We start from the raw sequence: 17,219 nt of genomic DNA, 5'->3' as shown, positions 1-17,219 counted from the left end.
TTTTTTTTTTTGCTAGTAACACTTTTATTACATCATCAAGATGACAGAAACACAAAACACTTAATCTAAGGAACTAAGAAAACATCAGGCAATTGCTAGAGCACTACTACAAATACAACCTTGAGCTACAGTCAAAATGAGGCCATTCAATCATTTTGGTCATCATCCCAGTCTTTCTTCCCCCCAGGAGGCTTGGGTCCACCGGCTGGTTTTGCCATGATGATCTGATGCACTCTAAGCACAGTGACTGCAGCATTTGTGGCCAGTTTGATAGCCCAGTACTTTCCTAGGTAAGTATCTAGAACACCAGCTTCCAACATGTCCTTTACAGCAGGAACTGCTGCCTCAATGTCCAATCCAACATTCTTATTCCCTTCTTGATGTACTGCATAAAGTTTAGAGATTACTTCATTGGCCTTAACAGCGGTGTTTTCTGCCAGTGCCCGGGGAATAGCTTCGAATGCCTCAGCAAACTTCTCATAGCATACTGTTCCAGGCCAGGACATGTCTCTCCATACGATGTGATCTGTTTGGCCAATTCAATTTCTGTTGCTCCACCTCCAGGTACAAGACGTTTATCCCTTGTCAGAACTTTGAAAGTATTAACACCTTCATCTACTGCTCTTTCTATATCGTCCATCAAGTTGTCCGTGGAGCCTCGAAGTACTATGGTGGAAATAGCAACATCTTCCTTTTCATGCTGAAAAACCACCACTTGTGTGTCTCCAACTGCTGAGAGGTAAACACTATCACACTGCCCCATTTCTTCAAGGCCAGGAGGAGTCAGTCTGGGAAGAGCCGCAGCACCAATGTTTTACAAAGTCTTCTGAAATCCCATTTAGAGTTCAGCCTTACCAACATAATATTGTATTTCTTTGCATAATGAAGAGCCATGTCTGCCACTTTGCCACCAGTCACTATTACATTTGCACCAGCAGCAGCAATAGCTTTGACTTGTGTATCCGAGAGATTTTCTTCTCCCTTACTAAAATGCATCAATTCCTCAGCAGTCTTTATCAATACAGTTCCCTTGGTTTCTGTTATCAGGCCATCAAAAGGACAAGAGTATACTGCTATTTTTGAGTCTTGGACAGATGTTACATCACCTTCGGTTTCTTTCTTAAAAACCATGCCATGTAAAACTGAGGAGGAATAGATCCCAGGGCCCAGGATTTTACAAACTCTGATGTTATCAACATTGAAATGGCCAGAATCAGGAAAAAAGCACATGCCTGAGCAATGAGCTTGGCCAGAAACCCTTCATTGCCGTACTGTTTACTCATGATGGAGGTACGAAGTAAAGATGACACTTCATCGACATTGCGAAGGTTTTTAGCAGAACAACACACCAAATCAGGAAGGATCTCATGAGCTTTTTTGCAAGCTATCTCGTAACCTTCTATGACCTCTGAAACCGATAGCCCGTTCCTCAGAAGCTCTTCAGCTAGCTCCAGAAGAGCTCCAGCAAATATAAGAACGAAGTTTGTGCCATCTCCCACCTCTTGCTCTTGCATGTGAGAGGCCATCACAGTCATTTTTGCAGCAGGATGCTGTACTTCTAGTTCTTTTAAAATAGTTGCCGCATCATTTGTCACAAACAATTTCTCTAGATGGTTGATAACCATTTTGTTCTTCCCATCCGGTCCATACGTAGTGCGTCGAGTGTGGGCAAGCTCTTTGCAAGCTTGTATGTTGCTGTACACAGCCTCTTCTAATCCCGAGAAATGTTTGGCTCCTTCCTTGAGCATCTGGGCAAAGCCCGGAGCTTTGGGGACGTGATGCGCCATGACCAGGCTGCAGCAAACCGTTCAGGCACTCGGTCAACAGTGGCTATTTCAAGACTCTGTGCGATAAACTTAATTATCTCTAAAAATAGATTTTATAAATATTTTCTTCATAAAATAGATCATAAATGTATACATTATATAAGAGCTAACTACAGAATATGCACTCCATTAGAAATGCAATTGGAGTGCAATTCATCCCAATGATGAGTTCAAATGCTGGTCCCTTCTGATGGTTTTCGACCGTGGGGACCAGATAGATGAAAACGAACTCATGAAATAAATAAATGGGTAGGGCTGCAGCTGCTGTCTCAGGGGAGGAGATCAATTGTGCCAATTTGTTGGAGTCTCGGGCCAGATGGAACTGGATAGGATGCCTGTCCCACCGCACAGCCCTAGGAGTGCCCACAGCTCCCAGGAGTTCATGGTGGGGATGCTGATGTAAAAGAGTCTGGGTTGTTCTAGACTGCCACCCAGCAGGCCTCTCCGCCATCTCGCAGTGGCCCTTGGTGTCTTGGCTGCTGCTGCTGCTGCTGCTGCTGAAGAACGCCTCCCCTTGGCTCACCGACCTGGAAGCAGGAGAGACCCAGTCAGACGTGACTCTCAGCCAGTTGTGTCCCCATGCACGGGTGGGCTGGGGGACAGACTCCCTGGTGCCCTGGCCCTTGGTCCTGAACTCTGGTCCTCAGCCATCCTGGGCCTGTCCGTGGGAGTCCCTGACTCTGGGCCTGAGGTGGGGCCACTCGCCAGCAGGAGAGTCCATGCCCAATCCCGGACCCTCACCACTCAGCTCACGGCTCAAGGTGCGTCCTTGCCCAGCCCACATCCCTGACGTGGTGGGATGTTCCAGTGCTTACCCTTCCAGCGTTCTGGCAAATTCCATGAGCATAGGAACACTTGGAAAGTAGATAGAGATGTTTAGCTGGTGCCCTCCCCACCCACAAGGAGACTCATGCATGCATGTCCCACATGTGCACTTGCCACAAAAGTGTGCAGATCCAGTGGCCATGCTGGAGGTGTTGCTGGGGTGGAACCTTGCAGGAGGGGCCAAGGCGGCAGAGGTGGGAGTGAGGGGGCAGTGTTGATGCTGGTGTGGCCAACCTGGTGAGGGGTGTTGGAAAGTGACTGTGGGTGACTGCAGAGCACGGCAGAATTGAGTGGCAGGTTTGGACGTGCACACAGTCCCATGTAATGATCTCGCAGTGTGGATGTGGACAAGGTTTTAGAAAGGCGGGGATGACCAAAGGGAGTGCAGCTCAAGGGGCCCCCAGATCTCGCAGACTGGACACAGCCCTCTGCCAGCCCACCTCAAGGACCTGCACGTACCTGCCCTCTGGCCGGTGCCCACTGGTCTCAGTGCAGCCGCTTAGCAAAGGAGGGCCCGGTCTCGCCCCCACACCCAGAGCTCTGGGTCATAGGCTTGGATCTGGAAAGACAAACGCTCCCTCAGAGGCTCCTCCCTGGCCCTTCTGATCTGTCCCCACATCCCAAGCCCGGGCCCTGCAGCCCGGCTCCTGGGCCCTGCTCAAGCCGCCACAGCCTCACCCACCTACCTCCTCACACTCCTCCAGGGTGACCCTGGCCTTCCAGCCCATGCAGCGCATGAACTGCAGGCGCAGTTTGTGGAAGAAGGGCCGCTGGGCGTAGTTCCTGCCATAGAGGAAGGAGAAGATGGCCTGCTTGGGGGCCTCGTCGTCCTCCTCCATGTCATTGGCGAGGTAGCTGTGGAAGAAAGCCCATCTCTTGGCATGCTCCCAGCAGGAAGGCCACTGGCTAGCCCAGCTTCTGGATGGGCGCCCTCACTGCCCCTCTAGCTGGACTTGAACTGGCAGAGAATGCCTCCCACTTGCGCCCTGGGCACTGCATCCATGCCATCCCTGTCCTCCCCACCCCTTCACCGTGATGTAGGTGCACACACCTCCCCAACTGCGCAGACATGCACCCTAGTGCAGACACACCGTGTCCATGCACTCCCATGCACTCCTTCAACATGCAGCTTGTAGCTCCACATTCCCTGTCACACTCTCTGGCCCATGGCATGTAGCAGCCAAGGCCTTGTACTGAGTGAACGATGTGCCAAAAAAGGCAGAAGCTGAGCTGTCATCTTACACTCAGTGCCACATGGATGCCTAGAGATGTGCAAAGTAGGGCCAAGCCTGTAAGAGCCTGTGGGCACTGTGACATGACCCTGCCCCACGGGCCTGGGCCCAGCAGGTCAGGGATAAGAAAGTGTGGCCCCGGAAGCCGGCTGGGCAGCAGCGCTGGGAGGCCAGAGAAGCAGAGGGAGGGTGTGGTGTTAGAGCTGACTCTGCTGTTGCAGGTGTTCGGAGGACTCAGGCCCACAGGGGCCAGGGCAGAGAGTCGGGAAGCAGAATACTCACAGAGCTACAAAGAAATGGATGCGCCTGTACTGCCAGGAGAAGAGGCCGGCTCTGCTGAGGTAGGCGACGACCATGGCCAGCAGGTACTGAGGGAGAGAGGGGAGCCCGACATGAGTCCTGAGTTGACGAGAATCAGGACAGGGTGTTGGGGATTGGGGCTGTGGGCTGTTGCCACCCAGTGTAGCCTTGCAACTGCCAGGGGTCTGTGTGAGGGCAGCTGGGGTTCCCAGGGCTCTGGAGGAGCAGGAAGCAGGGGACGTGGACCCAGATCATCAGGGACGCCCACCAGAGTTGCAACATCCGGGCTGGCCTGACCTGGGGCCTGGCACAGAGGCAGCAGTCTCGGTGGGGAGCAGAGCTGCCACAGGCTCTGTCACACATGCAGGTCCCGTCAGGAAAGGGCAGGCACTGTGTGTGCGTGCTGGGTGGAGGCACGTGCAGGGGCAGATGACTGCAGGGGTGCTATGCCGTGTGTCCCTAACCCAATCTGTCCGCGTGTGTTGGGCCCACTCACCTTGTCAGATAGTCTCAGCTGCTTGTCCCAGGCCAGGAACCGCTTGACCACGGGATCCTCTGGGAAAAAGGGCCAGTGTGTTAGGCTGAGAAGCAGGCGGGCCCTGGCCTCTTCTGGGGAAGTCTCAGGCAGGCACATGGCAGTGGCTGCCCATGTGCCATTGAGCCCTACTTGAGTCTCCATGGGGTGATCAGTGGGAGACACCCCGGCATAACAGTGACCCTGGCATCTCCCCAGCCCCACTGGTGGGCATGGGCAGCAAGAGCTGACATGTGTCAGAGAGCATGGCAGACCCAGGGCTCTCCCTAGGCCCCAGAAAGGTGAGTCTCTCACCTACACACTCTCTCACTACACACTCAAGGCTCCTTCCTGGTCCTCCAGGACCCACCCAAAGACCCCCACCCACCACCCCATCTCATCCCCTACCGAGCAGCCTGTTGAAGACCTTGTGGTGCTCAGGCAGCACCGTGGACACACGCTGCTTCTTCAGCCTCATCTTCGACCCGATGAGCCACTCCACAGCCCAGCTCTCCATGGGGCTTGTGCGCTTGTGTATCAGCACCTTTGGGTTGGGCTCCATAGCCAGCTCGCCCTGCAGCCCTGAGGCCAGGTGCCCTTGCAGCACAAGTGTCACCTCCGTCTCTGAGTCCGACCCTGTTGACACATGCTGCTTCTTCAGCCTCATCTTCAGCCCGAGAAGCCACTCCACAGCCCAGCTCTTCATGGGCTCTGTGCTTTGTCTGCGCCTCTGGCTGGAGTTCTGGGGCGAGCTCGCCCTGCAGCCCTGAGGGCAGGGGCCCTGCATCTCAGTTGCCGCCTCCATCTCCGAGTCCGACCCCGAGTTTGGGAAGGCTGAGGACCAAGGCCTCTTTCTGCTGCAGGCAGAACTCTGGGGTTCGGAGCTGGTGTCCATGCGTGGGGCTGTGGGAAGGAATTGGCTGTGTTGTGATGGGCCATCTCTAGTTTTGGTCCCCACAGAGTAACTGAAGCCGGCCATGCTCCCCAGCCCCAGCCTGGGGCCTGCTCCTGAGGCCGCCTGCTCCTTGACACATGGCACACTTGCCACCACCCCCAACACCCAACAACGCCCAGCCTGTCTCCTACTCTTCCTTAGAAATCCAGGACCACCAATCGTTTCTCTGTCTCAGCACTGCTGCGCCTAGCTCCCTGGGGTTGTGTCCTGGTGGGCATCCTGGTCCCCTCCTCCAGGCCTCTCCTCCAATCCCGGACCCCGAGGCCTGCTTTACCATCACACTTGTCCTCAGCTCCCTAGGACTGCTGCCACCCTCCTCCTCCCCATCAACCTTCTCAGTTCCCACTCCCTCGGGGCCCCTCACCTGATGGTCCTGGGACTTCATCAGCCACCAGCGCCTCCAGGGGACAGTCCTCGATCTGGGAGTCTGCTTCACAGCTGGCCATGGTCTTTCTCCAAGCCCTGGCTCCCTGTCGCGGACCCACACCCTGATCTCTCACAGTCCTTCCCGATCAAGCCTGTCTGGCTCAAGCGCACACCGTGTCTTCCTCAGCCTGGGAGTCAACACTGAAGCCCAGCTCAGAGAAGATGCAGTTAGCCAGTGCTGGCAGGTGCCACCGAGTGTGGCTCCTCCAATCAGGAGGGGCAGAATCCTCTGATGTCATCTGTTATTCCAACCTGGCAACCAGCTCTAATCATCGCAAGAGCAACTGCCATACCTGCCTGACACTTGACCCTGTGTGGACCATTCGTTTGGTTGACCCAGGACCCCATCTCTGACCACACTGTCCACAGCCACACTCCAGGCCTCTGGCCTCCCTGCTCGTTTGCAATGATTTTTATAAAATGATTTTATTTTGATGTTGATTGTGTAGTTGAGATGGATCCATGTCCATGTGTACCACTCTATCCCATGGGAAGGGTCGAGGAATAGGCTCACATGCATGACACCATCGTTTCTGATGTTCATTTTCTTCTCTGTGTTCTTGGGGAAAGGGAAGAAGAAGAGGTGAAGCCATACCCAGCATCCTAAGCGCATGAGTGGCTGGGGATGGAGGACAGCCACCCCATATGATCCCAGGGTCCCAGATGTGGACCAGGCTCTGAGGGTACTGCTTAAGTGGTTTTGATAGTTCTGAAATGGTGTTGGTTTTGTTTCTGCAAGAATGAGGAAATTCTTCTTCTAAGGTCCACTGACTGACATTGTCCACCTTAGAGTGTCTGTTTGCCCAGATGCTTGATGCTAAATCCTGGTTTGTAGAGTTGTCCGAGTTGTTCTGTCTCCCATCGTCTACATGGTACTAAATGTCTGCAGACCTCGGTGAGCTGCCCTATGGCCCAAGTGCATCTGGGCATGCTGTCCACTGCTCAGGCTTAGCAAGTGAGGAGACCCAGTTCTCCAAAATCCATGAGGTAGAGTTTCCGCTGGTTATGTTCATATAGTTTGTTGGTGAGGTATGTTTCCTGTTGGCAAGAGACAGATGTGTGTTTCAGTTTTTGTTTGTTTGTTTTTGTTTTCTTTTCTTTAGTTCTAGTCTGCTAATCTGTGATGTTTGCTTGATGAGTTTCAGCCATTTGTATTGAGGGTTACTAGGAATGGGTGGTAATTTGGTCGTGTCGTTTTAGCAACGGGTTGTTCATTGATTTAGTCTTGTGTTGTTCTTTTCCTGGGATGTTGTTGGTTTTGGTGGGTGCTATTCCTTTACTCTGTCAAGAGATGCTTATAAACAGACAGGAAACGGTCAGTGGGGATGCACTTATAACTCACTGGTGGGACACAAAGTTTAGTTACTCCTCACTGGGGTATGGAAGATTTCTCTGCACACCCCTCCTATACATGCTCACCTAAACTGTTGACATATATCCTGTTAGAATTATAGAGTTAGACCACCTGAAAAACAGCCAGGTTCAGCGAAAATGTGCTTCAATGCTATAAACTGCTAAATACTAAAATTAAAATAGGCATGAGACAGCTGAATAGCAATCTAAGCCATTTTAAGATGTATAGAACATGGTTGAATATAAAGTAAAATTGAAATTCTATGAAGAAGTCACAGGTTGTGGTTGAGAACCTGCATTTTCCTATTAACATATTGGTTAATCAATACCATGTCAATTAATACCACAGTGTTGTAAATGGTTGGAAATATTATGTCGGGGCTTTTAATTGATTGGGATGATACTCTGCCGGCTCTACCTTCAGACTAGAGATGGTCCCACCAAGAAACCATTGAACTTACGAGGACAATAAGATGCTGGCCTTTATGCTTGGTAAATACCTCCAATGAAAGAATGTCACCTGAATTTGAACTTTGGAAATGTAACAAGGTGGAGCAATCCACCGTGGGGGGAAGATTTTGGGAAGGGAGGGGGGAATCCCAATGCATAAAACATGTATCACATAATGCAATGTAATTAATTAAAAAAATGAAATGCAATAAAAAAAAAGAGAACATCTTGAAGTATGCTGTGTTGTGCAGTTTTGGAAGAGGCAAATTCTTTTAACTTTTGTTAACTGTGGAAGAATTTTATGTCATTTTCCAAGACAAAGGGAAATTTTGCTGGGTACGACATCGTGGGCCGACAATGTTTTGGTCTGGGACTCGGGGACTATGTTGCTGCATTGTCTTCTGGCCTGTGGAGTTTCCTGTGCGAGGTCTCCTGTGAGTTTAATTGGCATTGTTTTATTTGTCCGTTCATTTTTTTCACGTAGAATTTAAGGATGTTTTATTGATGTTCAATTGAGGAGAGCTTGCTTATCATGTGTCTTGGTGATGACCACTCTTGGTTAAGCCTGTTGGGAGTTGTGTGCTCTTCCTGGATGTTGTTTCCTAGTTCTTTCACTGGATTAGGGAAACTTTGCCTATGATTTCACTGAAGACACCTTGAATCCCAGCTTCCCTTTCTGCTCCTCCTGGGACACCCATGACTTTTGTTTTCTTTATTTGTGATAATCTTCACATGGTTGATTAGGGCACAAAGGGTCAAGGGCTACAGGACAGCGGATAAGGCTATTATTTGCACAAATGTTTTACGCATAATTCGTTTTTTTATTAATTTTGTTGCATTTTGTGAGACAGTTTCATAGGCTCTGGGATTCCCCCAACTCCTACCCGTGTCCTCCCCCCATGGTGGATTCCTCCACCTTGGTGCAGTATTACAGTTCAAATTCAGTCAAGATTCTTTCATCGCAAGCATATAGCAAGCCTAGAGTGCAGCATCTTTTTGTCCAGATAAATTCAGCAGTTTCTTGGGGAGACCATCTGTGGTCTGAAGGTAGAGCTGGCAGAATATCATCCCGATCAATTGAAAGCCCCAGCACAACATCAACAACAATTTCCAACTTGATGGAATTGATTGACATGGTATTGAGTAATCAATATGCTAAAACAATGCAAGTCCTTAACCACATCCTGTGACTACTTCATTGACATTTCCATTTGTGTTTATGCACAGAACCGGTTGCTATACACCTTTAAGTAGCCATCGGGTACTATTCAGCTGTCTCGTGTCTATATTTTCATTTGAGTATTTAGCAGTTTATAGTGTTGAAGCATAATTTTGCTGATTTTAGGATAGTCTAAACTGGCTTATAAATCTAACAAGGCCTTTGTCAACAGTTGAGGTGCAGAACAGTTTTAGGAGGGGTGTGCTGAGAAATCTGCAGTACCCTAGTGAGGAGTAACTAATCATTTGTGTCCTACCTAGTAAGGTCTATGTGGATCCACGGTGACCGTTTCCTGTCTGGTTCTAAGCTTTCCTTGTACTTCTGTGTCTATCTATTCTAGTTTTCTTTTGTGGGGGTTGTGTGGGGGAATCTGGAGCGACCCTGATGGTCCTTGCAAGAGAGGGTGGGGATCCAAGCTGGAACTAAGTAAGGACCAGTAAAAGCTCCTCTGCCTAGTCCCAAAGGCAGTTTAGTGTTCTGTTTCTGCAGACCACTCAGGGGTCCTGGCTGTTGTTGCGAGGACCTTGGATCCTGCAAGGAAGGAAGGATTTGTGCATCTTCGATCCCATGTAGTAGATCCCAACGGGGCTGGGTGACCTCGGAGTTCTCGGCCTCCAAAGGCACTCCAATTCCCCGTGTTCTCCTTGGCTGTTGGGATGAAGTCCTTGGTGCCCGTACTGATAGTCCTTTGTGAGGATCCGAGAGTCTTCAGGGTTCTCCCTCATAGTCTTGATGTCTTCCTCAGTTGACTGTGAGGTTGACCAAGGCTTTTGCTGCTTTGCAAGGGAGTCTTCAGTAACATTCATTGTGTCTCTGTCTCTTCTTTTCTCTTGGTCAGTGTACTTCAGGTTGTGAGATTCTTCTCCTTGGGGCAGGTTTCTAAGCTGTGTCACCCACAAGTCTACAATTTGATTTTTCTTGTTGTGATTGGGACATGGCTCTTAGTTTGGAATTCCTTGTGCCACTCCCTCCACGAGTTCCAGGTCTGGGTTCTTATGTTAGATTTCCAGGATGGTCTCCGTAGCCCCAGCTCCTGATTCCCCACTCTCCACCTCCTGTGATACCATGCTGAGGCTGCACCAATGTCTATACAACTTTTTTCCCTTTTTGAGTTGGAGCAGGTCCCAGGATTAGTGAGACATCAGGTGTCCTCTATAGCTAGGTTGTTGTTGGTGCTGATCTTGCCAGAGCCTGTTGGCTGTTAGGCCTGAGGGCCACATGTGCCTATTTTGGTCCATCCAGTGCCAAAGTCGGTATTCTTTCCCTGTGGGACCAGTGCAATGCACTGAGCTCAGTGAGTTCATCCCAGTTCAGCACATGCACAGCTCACTCTTGTCCCTACAGTCTTAAAGTCTTTCCACACTGGACAAAGTGGCACGTGATGTGTCAGGTTCTTGATCTGCTGGCTATCAGGTTGAGGATTACCTGTATCTATCTTTTGATGGCACTTTGTTGCAGTTCACTCAACAAATGAGCCAGAAATGAGTTCACTCCCAGCTCAGTGCATGCACAGTCCTGTCCCATAGCCTTTGCCTCCCTATATAAAATGACACCTGACTCGGCTTTATGGGGCAAACTGGGCTGTTAAATCCACCCTGTTCCCTCACTGCCCATCTGGGACGTACTGCTCTGTCTTTGCTCCTGGTCAAATCAAACTAGCCAGCAGAACGGGCAGTTGTTTGTGTGGGTTCACCTTTTGAGCTCCTGGTGAAAGTCCCTCCCACCTTGTTGCTGGTGTAGTTCTGGCTGTCAGTGCTGTTCTGAAAGCAGCTGGGATATCAGTCTCTGCAACACCACACCGTTGTGTCCACTGCTTTCCTGCTTCTGACAGTCTCAGGGTGCCCCTCTGCTGTGATTCAGTCCTCTCCCATTTGCTGGAATGTGCCCTCTCTGCTTCACACTGGCTAATGTTTCTCCATCTGTTTCAACGAGTCTTTACTCTATTCCACCATCATTCCCCCCCTTTAATGTAAATATAGCATCTGCCTTTTATGTTTGCTTCGCTTAACAGTATGACCTAGAGATTCTTCTACAGATGTTTGTTTTTCATTGCTTTTTTGTAAGCTTTGAGTTTTCCACTGTATGCATGTGCCATGATCCATCGATAGGTTACATGGCAATGTCACATAGAACAAACAGTGCTTCTGAGAGTCACGTGGTACACAGACTCCCTTGAATTGTGTGAATGGCTGTATATTCACTCTCCAGTGACCACACAGCCAGAGCCAAGCCAGTCAGAAGCCAGGAGCTAGAAGCTTTGTCCAGGTCACCCACAGAGGTGCAGGGTCCCCAGGCTTTCGGCCATTCTCTGTGTCCTCCAAGACCACAAGTAGAGAGCTAGTTAGGAAATGGAGAAGCAGAAGACAAAGCAGCACCCATATAGAATCTTGGTGCTTACAAGGTTAGGATTATCCAATTGAGCCATCACACCAGGACCAGCATTGATTGATTTATTATTAGTAGTATTAAAAATGTATTTTTATTGCACAGCCAGATATTCAGAGAGTAGGAGAGACAGGGAGGAAAATGTTATGTCCAATGATTCACTCCCCAAGTGAGCGCAACGGCCGGTGCTGCGCCAGTCCGAAGCTAGGAGAGAGGAATTTCCATGAGGTCTCCCATGCAGGTCAGGGTCCCCAGGCTTTGGGCCATTCTTGACTGCTTTCCCAGGCCACAAACAGGGAGCTGGATGGGAAGTGGAGGTGCCGGGATTAGAACAAGTGCCCATATGGGATCCCAGCACATTCAAGGCGAGATCTTTAGCTGCTAGGCCAAATCGCTGTGCCTACATTGATATATATTAAGCAAAAGGAATCATAAAACAAGCTAGGCAACTGCTTTGTGGGGAAATGCTTTGTTCTGAGGGATATTTCATATATGCATGTATTTCTCTTCTTCAGAGGATCTTGAAAGCAGAAATGAGTTAGCAAAAGTCAAAGATGACCAGTGACCAATGGGATATCACTGTTAGTTCTCTGAACTTTTTTTTTTGAGATGGTTAAGATTGAGTGGATAGGACTGAAACATACACATACCCCAATGATGTTATAGGTCTATTGGGATTGTGAATTGCTTCTTGATTCAGTCTTGCTGGATTGTGTGTGTCCAAAAATCTATCCATGTCTACTAGCTCTTCTGATTTGTTGCTGTATAGTTGCTTGTGATAGTTCGTACTAATTCTCTGTGTGTCTGAGGTATCAGTTGTTATGTTTCCTTTCTGATGTCTGAGGCTATTGATGTGTATCTTCTCCCTCCTTGGTTTGACTCGTTGTGCTAGTGGGGAGTGTATGTTGTTGATTTTCTCAGAGAACCAGCTCTTTGATTCATTGATCTGATGAACCGTACTCTTGGTGTCTACTTGGTTTATTTCCTCCCTCGTTTTGCTGATTTCTTTTTGCGTAGTGATCTTGGGATTGCTTGCTGTTGTTGGTCTAGTTTCTCACCTGTGAGGATAGTGGATTTACTTGATGGTTTTCGAGTTTCTGAATGTAAGCATGGATTGAGATGAGTTTTCCTCTTCACACTGGCTTGATTGTGTCTCCTAAGTTTTGATCTGTTGTGTGGATGCCTTCATTGGTTTCAAGCAATGTTTAAATCTCCCCTTTGATTTCCTCTCTAATCCAGTGCTCATGTAGTAATGGATTATTCAGAATGCATGTGTTTGCAAGTCTTCTTGGCTGTTTTAATTGCTTGGTCTGTAGCTCACTCCATGATGCATGGTACAATTTTGATTTTTGAACATTTTTGCTGAGGCTTATTTTGTGGCCTAAACATGGTCAGTGTCTGAGAACGTTCCATTCACTGATGAAAACCAAAAGTGTATTCTGTATCTGTAGGATGAAAAGTTGGGTAGTGAACCAGTACACATCACCCACTTGCGAATCTGAGCAGCAGAACAGAGTGTGGATCAGGCCAGGTTCGGTCACAACACATAGCAGTTCTCCTCCTAGGCTTCTGGTGAACGCCCCTTGCCACCTTGTTGCTGGTGGGGTTCTGACTGCCAGTGCCATGCAGATCGCCACTTGCTGAATGCCGCTGGGATACTGGTCCCTGCAACACCACAGCGTTTTGTCTGCTGCTTTCCTGTGTCTGTCAGTCTCCATTTGCCCCTCTGCTGTCATTCTGTCCTCTCCTAGTTCCTGGAATGTGGCCTTGGGTGCTTCACATGGGCTAACATTTTTCTGTGTGCTGAAATGTGTCCCTCAAGGAGTTATTCCACCAGATCTTATTTCTCCCAAGGCTTCCACTTTCTGAAGCTAAGTGCTACACCCACCCCCATCGGGAGATGCCACCAGTGATTCTGTTCATCACACAGGGACTGTGGAGTTGTTGCCACAGTTTAGCTCAAAGTGCAGGTTGTCCTGCACCCAGTGTGTGCTTTGAACTGACCTAGAATGTCCTGCTCCCAGAGAGAGCTCTTGTGTGTTTCAGCGAGTGCTGAGACCTAAGTCAGTGTGTCATACGCCTACCCTGGTTGTTTTTTTTTTTTAATTTTGATACATTTTCTTAGTTCTTTAGGGCACATACGGTCAGGGGCTACAAGAAATTGGGTAAGACCATTGTTTCCGTATTTTTTTTTCTGTATCTGTTTTAAGAAGGGAAATAAAGGGAGAAGCCCCACCCAGCCTCCCACCCCATCCCAAGTCCCCGACTCAGGAAATGCTCTGAGGCTCCTGCTCAGGACGTTCTGGTGGCTCAACTGTTTAGAATTCCTGCCACTCTCAGCATTACAAGCATGATGGAATCTCTCCAGAATCCACTGGTTGACTTAGTCCACCTTAGAGTCTCCATTTGCCTAGGTTTTCATTGGCAACACATGGTGGGATTGTTGAATGCTTTGTTCTGTCTTCTGTCCTCTGTTGTGGTACCAAGTGTCCTCTGCAGTTTCTGATGGACTGCCATATCTTCCACGTGCACCTGGAAATGCTGTCCACTGCTCCGTCTGAGCCTCTGAGGAGGCTCAGCTTTGACACTTTGACTCCTTGAACAGAGCTTGGAACCTACACTTCTCTTGATGGTTGGGCTTCTGAGATCAGCAGTTCAGTTGGAGGGATCCCCAGCGGAACTTCATGTGAAGTGATCCCAGAACAGATTCTTGTGTGTGCGTGCCAGTGCAGGGTCTGGCACAGTTCGTCACCCAGTCAGCTTGAGCATATGCTGGTGGTTGCAATTGCTGGGTCAGTTCCATTTGCATTTCCAGCCCTGTCTTCCACATGAACCAAAGGGTGTTGCAGTGCATCCTGATTCTGCCCACCACACACTCGGCCCTCAGGCAAAAAAACCATTGGGAGCTGCAGCCTAGCCATAGCAACCCGCAGTAACCCCCACCAGGCACATCCCCTGCCCTGGTGCCCATGCTTGCCCGTATGTCCAGCAAACTGGTCCAGCCTGTCCCACCTCCCATTCAACTCTCATGCATGTTGGTGGGCATTGAAGCGTCGTTCAAGCCAACCAGCCCCACTGTCCAGCCCACACCCATCCTGGGAGGTGATGTTCTGTCCCGCCAGGTCTGCCCCAGTCCTGGTTTTCAGGACTGGTTTTCTAGTGGGAGTGGTAACCCAAGAGGGAGGTGCCCACTATTTCCCTCCTGGGCCCACTCCTGGATCATGCACTTTCCAGGTGGTTCTGCAGTTGAGCTTGACAGAATTAGCCCCCAGTGCCAGCATCTGCCATCTGAAGCTGTGGCAAAGCCCAAGCAACCCTCAGCCATTCTGCTTCATGCGTGCACCAGTAGGGACAGTCAGCCCAGCCTGGCTCTTCCCTGATCTGGCTTCCATGAGGCGCACAGGTGTTGTAGCCTTGCCTGGTTTGGTGTGCCTCCATCCCAACTCACGCTCTTCCAGTGGGACATGGCGGTCCAGCAGGGGAGCCATCCACTTTCCCTGACACAGCTTTGCCCCCACCTCCCCCGGTTCTCACGTGTGCTGATTGGGTATTGCAGTCTAGTGTGGCATAGCCCACCTTGCCTTGGCATTTCCAGTGTGTGCTGTAGCCGGGCCCAGCCGGGCCCAGCCCCCATTCCAGCTGGTGAGGGAGGGTTCCAGTATAGCCCAGCCAGGTAGGCACCTAATCCCAGCTGTAATGTGTACTGGTATGTGTTGTGACCAAATCTGGCCTGACCCACACTCTGTCCTGGTTCTCAGATTCAGCAGTGGGTGATATGTACTGGTTCAGTACACTAATCTGCCACCAACCTGTGGCAAATAGATGTTGCTGGGTACCTTTGCCTGGTCTGGTCTGGAATTCAACTTATTGTGGTTCTTGCGCTCACCTGCCAGGACTATGTCCTGACAGACTAGTATCCCAAACTCCTCCATCAGAATCTCTCCCAAAGCAAATTTCTCACATACTGGTGGGTCAGTGGGCTAACACTACTTAGTCCACCTCCTTAGTCCTGCCAGGAGCAGTGGCCTTTCCTGGCTGGCCTACAAACCATTCCAGCTGTTTTTGTATTTTCAAAAGATGTCTTTGTTTTTATTTCAAAGTCAGATGTACAGAGAGGAGGAGAGACAGAGGGAAATATCTTCCATCCGATGATTCACTCCCCAAGTGACCACAACGGCCGGAGCTGCGCTGATCCCAGTCAGGAGTCCAGATCCTCTTCCAGGTCTACCACGTGAGTGCAGGGTCCCAAGGCTTTGTGCTGTCCTTGACTGCTTTCCCATACCATAAACAGGGAGCTGGATGAGAAGCAGGGCTGTCGGAATCAGACCCTTCGCACTATGGGATCCTGGCACGTTCAAGGCGAGGGTTTTAGCTGTTAGGCCATGGTGCTGGGCCCTCCAGTTTTTATTGCTGCATGTTTCAGCACAGCCAAGACTCATTCATACCCAGACATGGCTCACACAAGACCCAGTTGGGGCTACTCCATCCTACATCTACCCTGGTCCTCCAGAGTACCAGTTCCTACCCTGGCTCTTGAGGGCACTAGTTGGTGTTAGAGCCCAACCTAGTTTGGCACACCCCAGACCAGTCCACAGGCATGCTGAGGGAGACTGCAGTCCTGTCCAGCCCTGTTTGCCACCCCCATTCTGACTCTTGCACTCACCAGTGGGAACCATACCCTTCCCAGGGCATCCTCTTAGCTTCCTGAGAAGACCTGCTCTCAGCCACAGAGCTTGCATGTGCCAGTGGTTGCTGTGACACAGCCTGGCATAGCCCATCACCCATCGTGGCCTTTGCCATCAGCTGCTGCAGCCTAGCCCGGTTTGCCAGCCCAAGGCTTAGTTCTCAAGTAGAGTGGGGGTTGGGTGCCACCTAGACTTGCCAAATTTTCTGCCATCCCCGCCTTTCATGCTAGCAGATGATGGGCAACCCTAATGGCACACATTCCATCTGGGATCCTGCATATGCTAGTGTGCCAAGCTTTTCTCAGGCCCTGACACATCCATCAGCTGCTTCTCCACCAGAAATACTTGACAACAAGGGGATCAGCCTTGCCCGGACTGACCACTAGCCAGGCTTGCCTGATGTGCTCAGCAGTGAGGGTTAGAGCCCAGCTGGGGAGTTCCCCACATTCCCCCACCAGGCCCACTCCCACACCCAGATCTCACTTCTTCCAGAGGTTTCTAGCTCCTAACCCTGCAGTCTGCACCCTCTGTCTAGTCCTTCGTGTGAGCTGATGCATGTTGTTGCCCTTGCCACTACATATCATTTTGTATGTGTGTTCCTACAGGGGCTGCATCCTGGATGAGCTGGGTCTGTTCGCAACCCGAGTTTCCATGAGTGCCAGCAGGTCCCATGGTCATGCTCAGCTCAACCCATGGACGCCATAACTCTTGAGCAATCTAGTGAGTATTGCAATTGCACAGGGGTGAGTCCACATATGCCCCACACAATCTTCCTCAGACATGGTTCCCTAGCGTAGTATTGCGTAGTGTCATAACACAGCCAAACATTACCAGTCCCTCTTCCTATCCTCAGAGGCAGCGGTGCCAGGTTGGGGCCATAGTATTTGTGCCTCAGCTGGCGGCTAGAACGCAGAATGGATGGCACGCTGCTGGGAGCTGAATCGAGGCTCTTGTGCCATCTGGTCCTCCTCAGCCTGCATCCTACCACTCCCGATTAGGGCAGCATGCAAAAAACCAACCTACACCCAAAACAGTGCATCCAAAGGCTG

The 17,219-nt window shown here is 50.2% G+C and overlaps 2 protein-coding genes across 2 annotated transcripts; both read right to left on the bottom strand.

Annotated features, from left to right (window-relative positions):
* On the bottom strand, nt 1-1,816 carry LOC131483142 (T-complex protein 1 subunit theta-like). The gene is given in 4 exon segments (XM_058680299.1): nt 1-481; nt 484-810; nt 813-1,226; nt 1,229-1,816. Coding segments are annotated over 4 exon segments (1,635 nt in total). The 5' UTR covers nt 1,788-1,816; the 3' UTR covers nt 1-146.
* Nucleotides 1,817-3,078: 1,262 nt separating this feature from the next.
* On the bottom strand, nt 3,079-6,098 carry LOC131483269 (speedy protein E4-like). Its single transcript, XM_058681036.1, has 6 exons — nt 6,017-6,098; nt 5,106-5,600; nt 4,680-4,738; nt 4,166-4,251; nt 3,338-3,506; nt 3,079-3,210 (listed from the first exon to the last, which is right to left on the bottom strand). Exons 1-6 carry the CDS (start codon nt 6,096-6,098, stop codon nt 3,151-3,153), a joined length of 951 nt encoding a protein of 316 aa, XP_058537019.1. The 3' UTR covers nt 3,079-3,150.
* Between the last annotated feature and the right edge of the window lie 11,121 nt (nt 6,099-17,219).

This window comes from Ochotona princeps, chromosome 24 (genome assembly GCF_030435755.1).
Source record: "Ochotona princeps isolate mOchPri1 chromosome 24, mOchPri1.hap1, whole genome shotgun sequence".
NCBI lineage: Eukaryota > Metazoa > Chordata > Mammalia > Lagomorpha > Ochotonidae > Ochotona > Ochotona princeps.
Note: the sequence above shows the minus strand (reverse complement) of the source record. Positions and strands in the feature narration are given on the sequence as shown.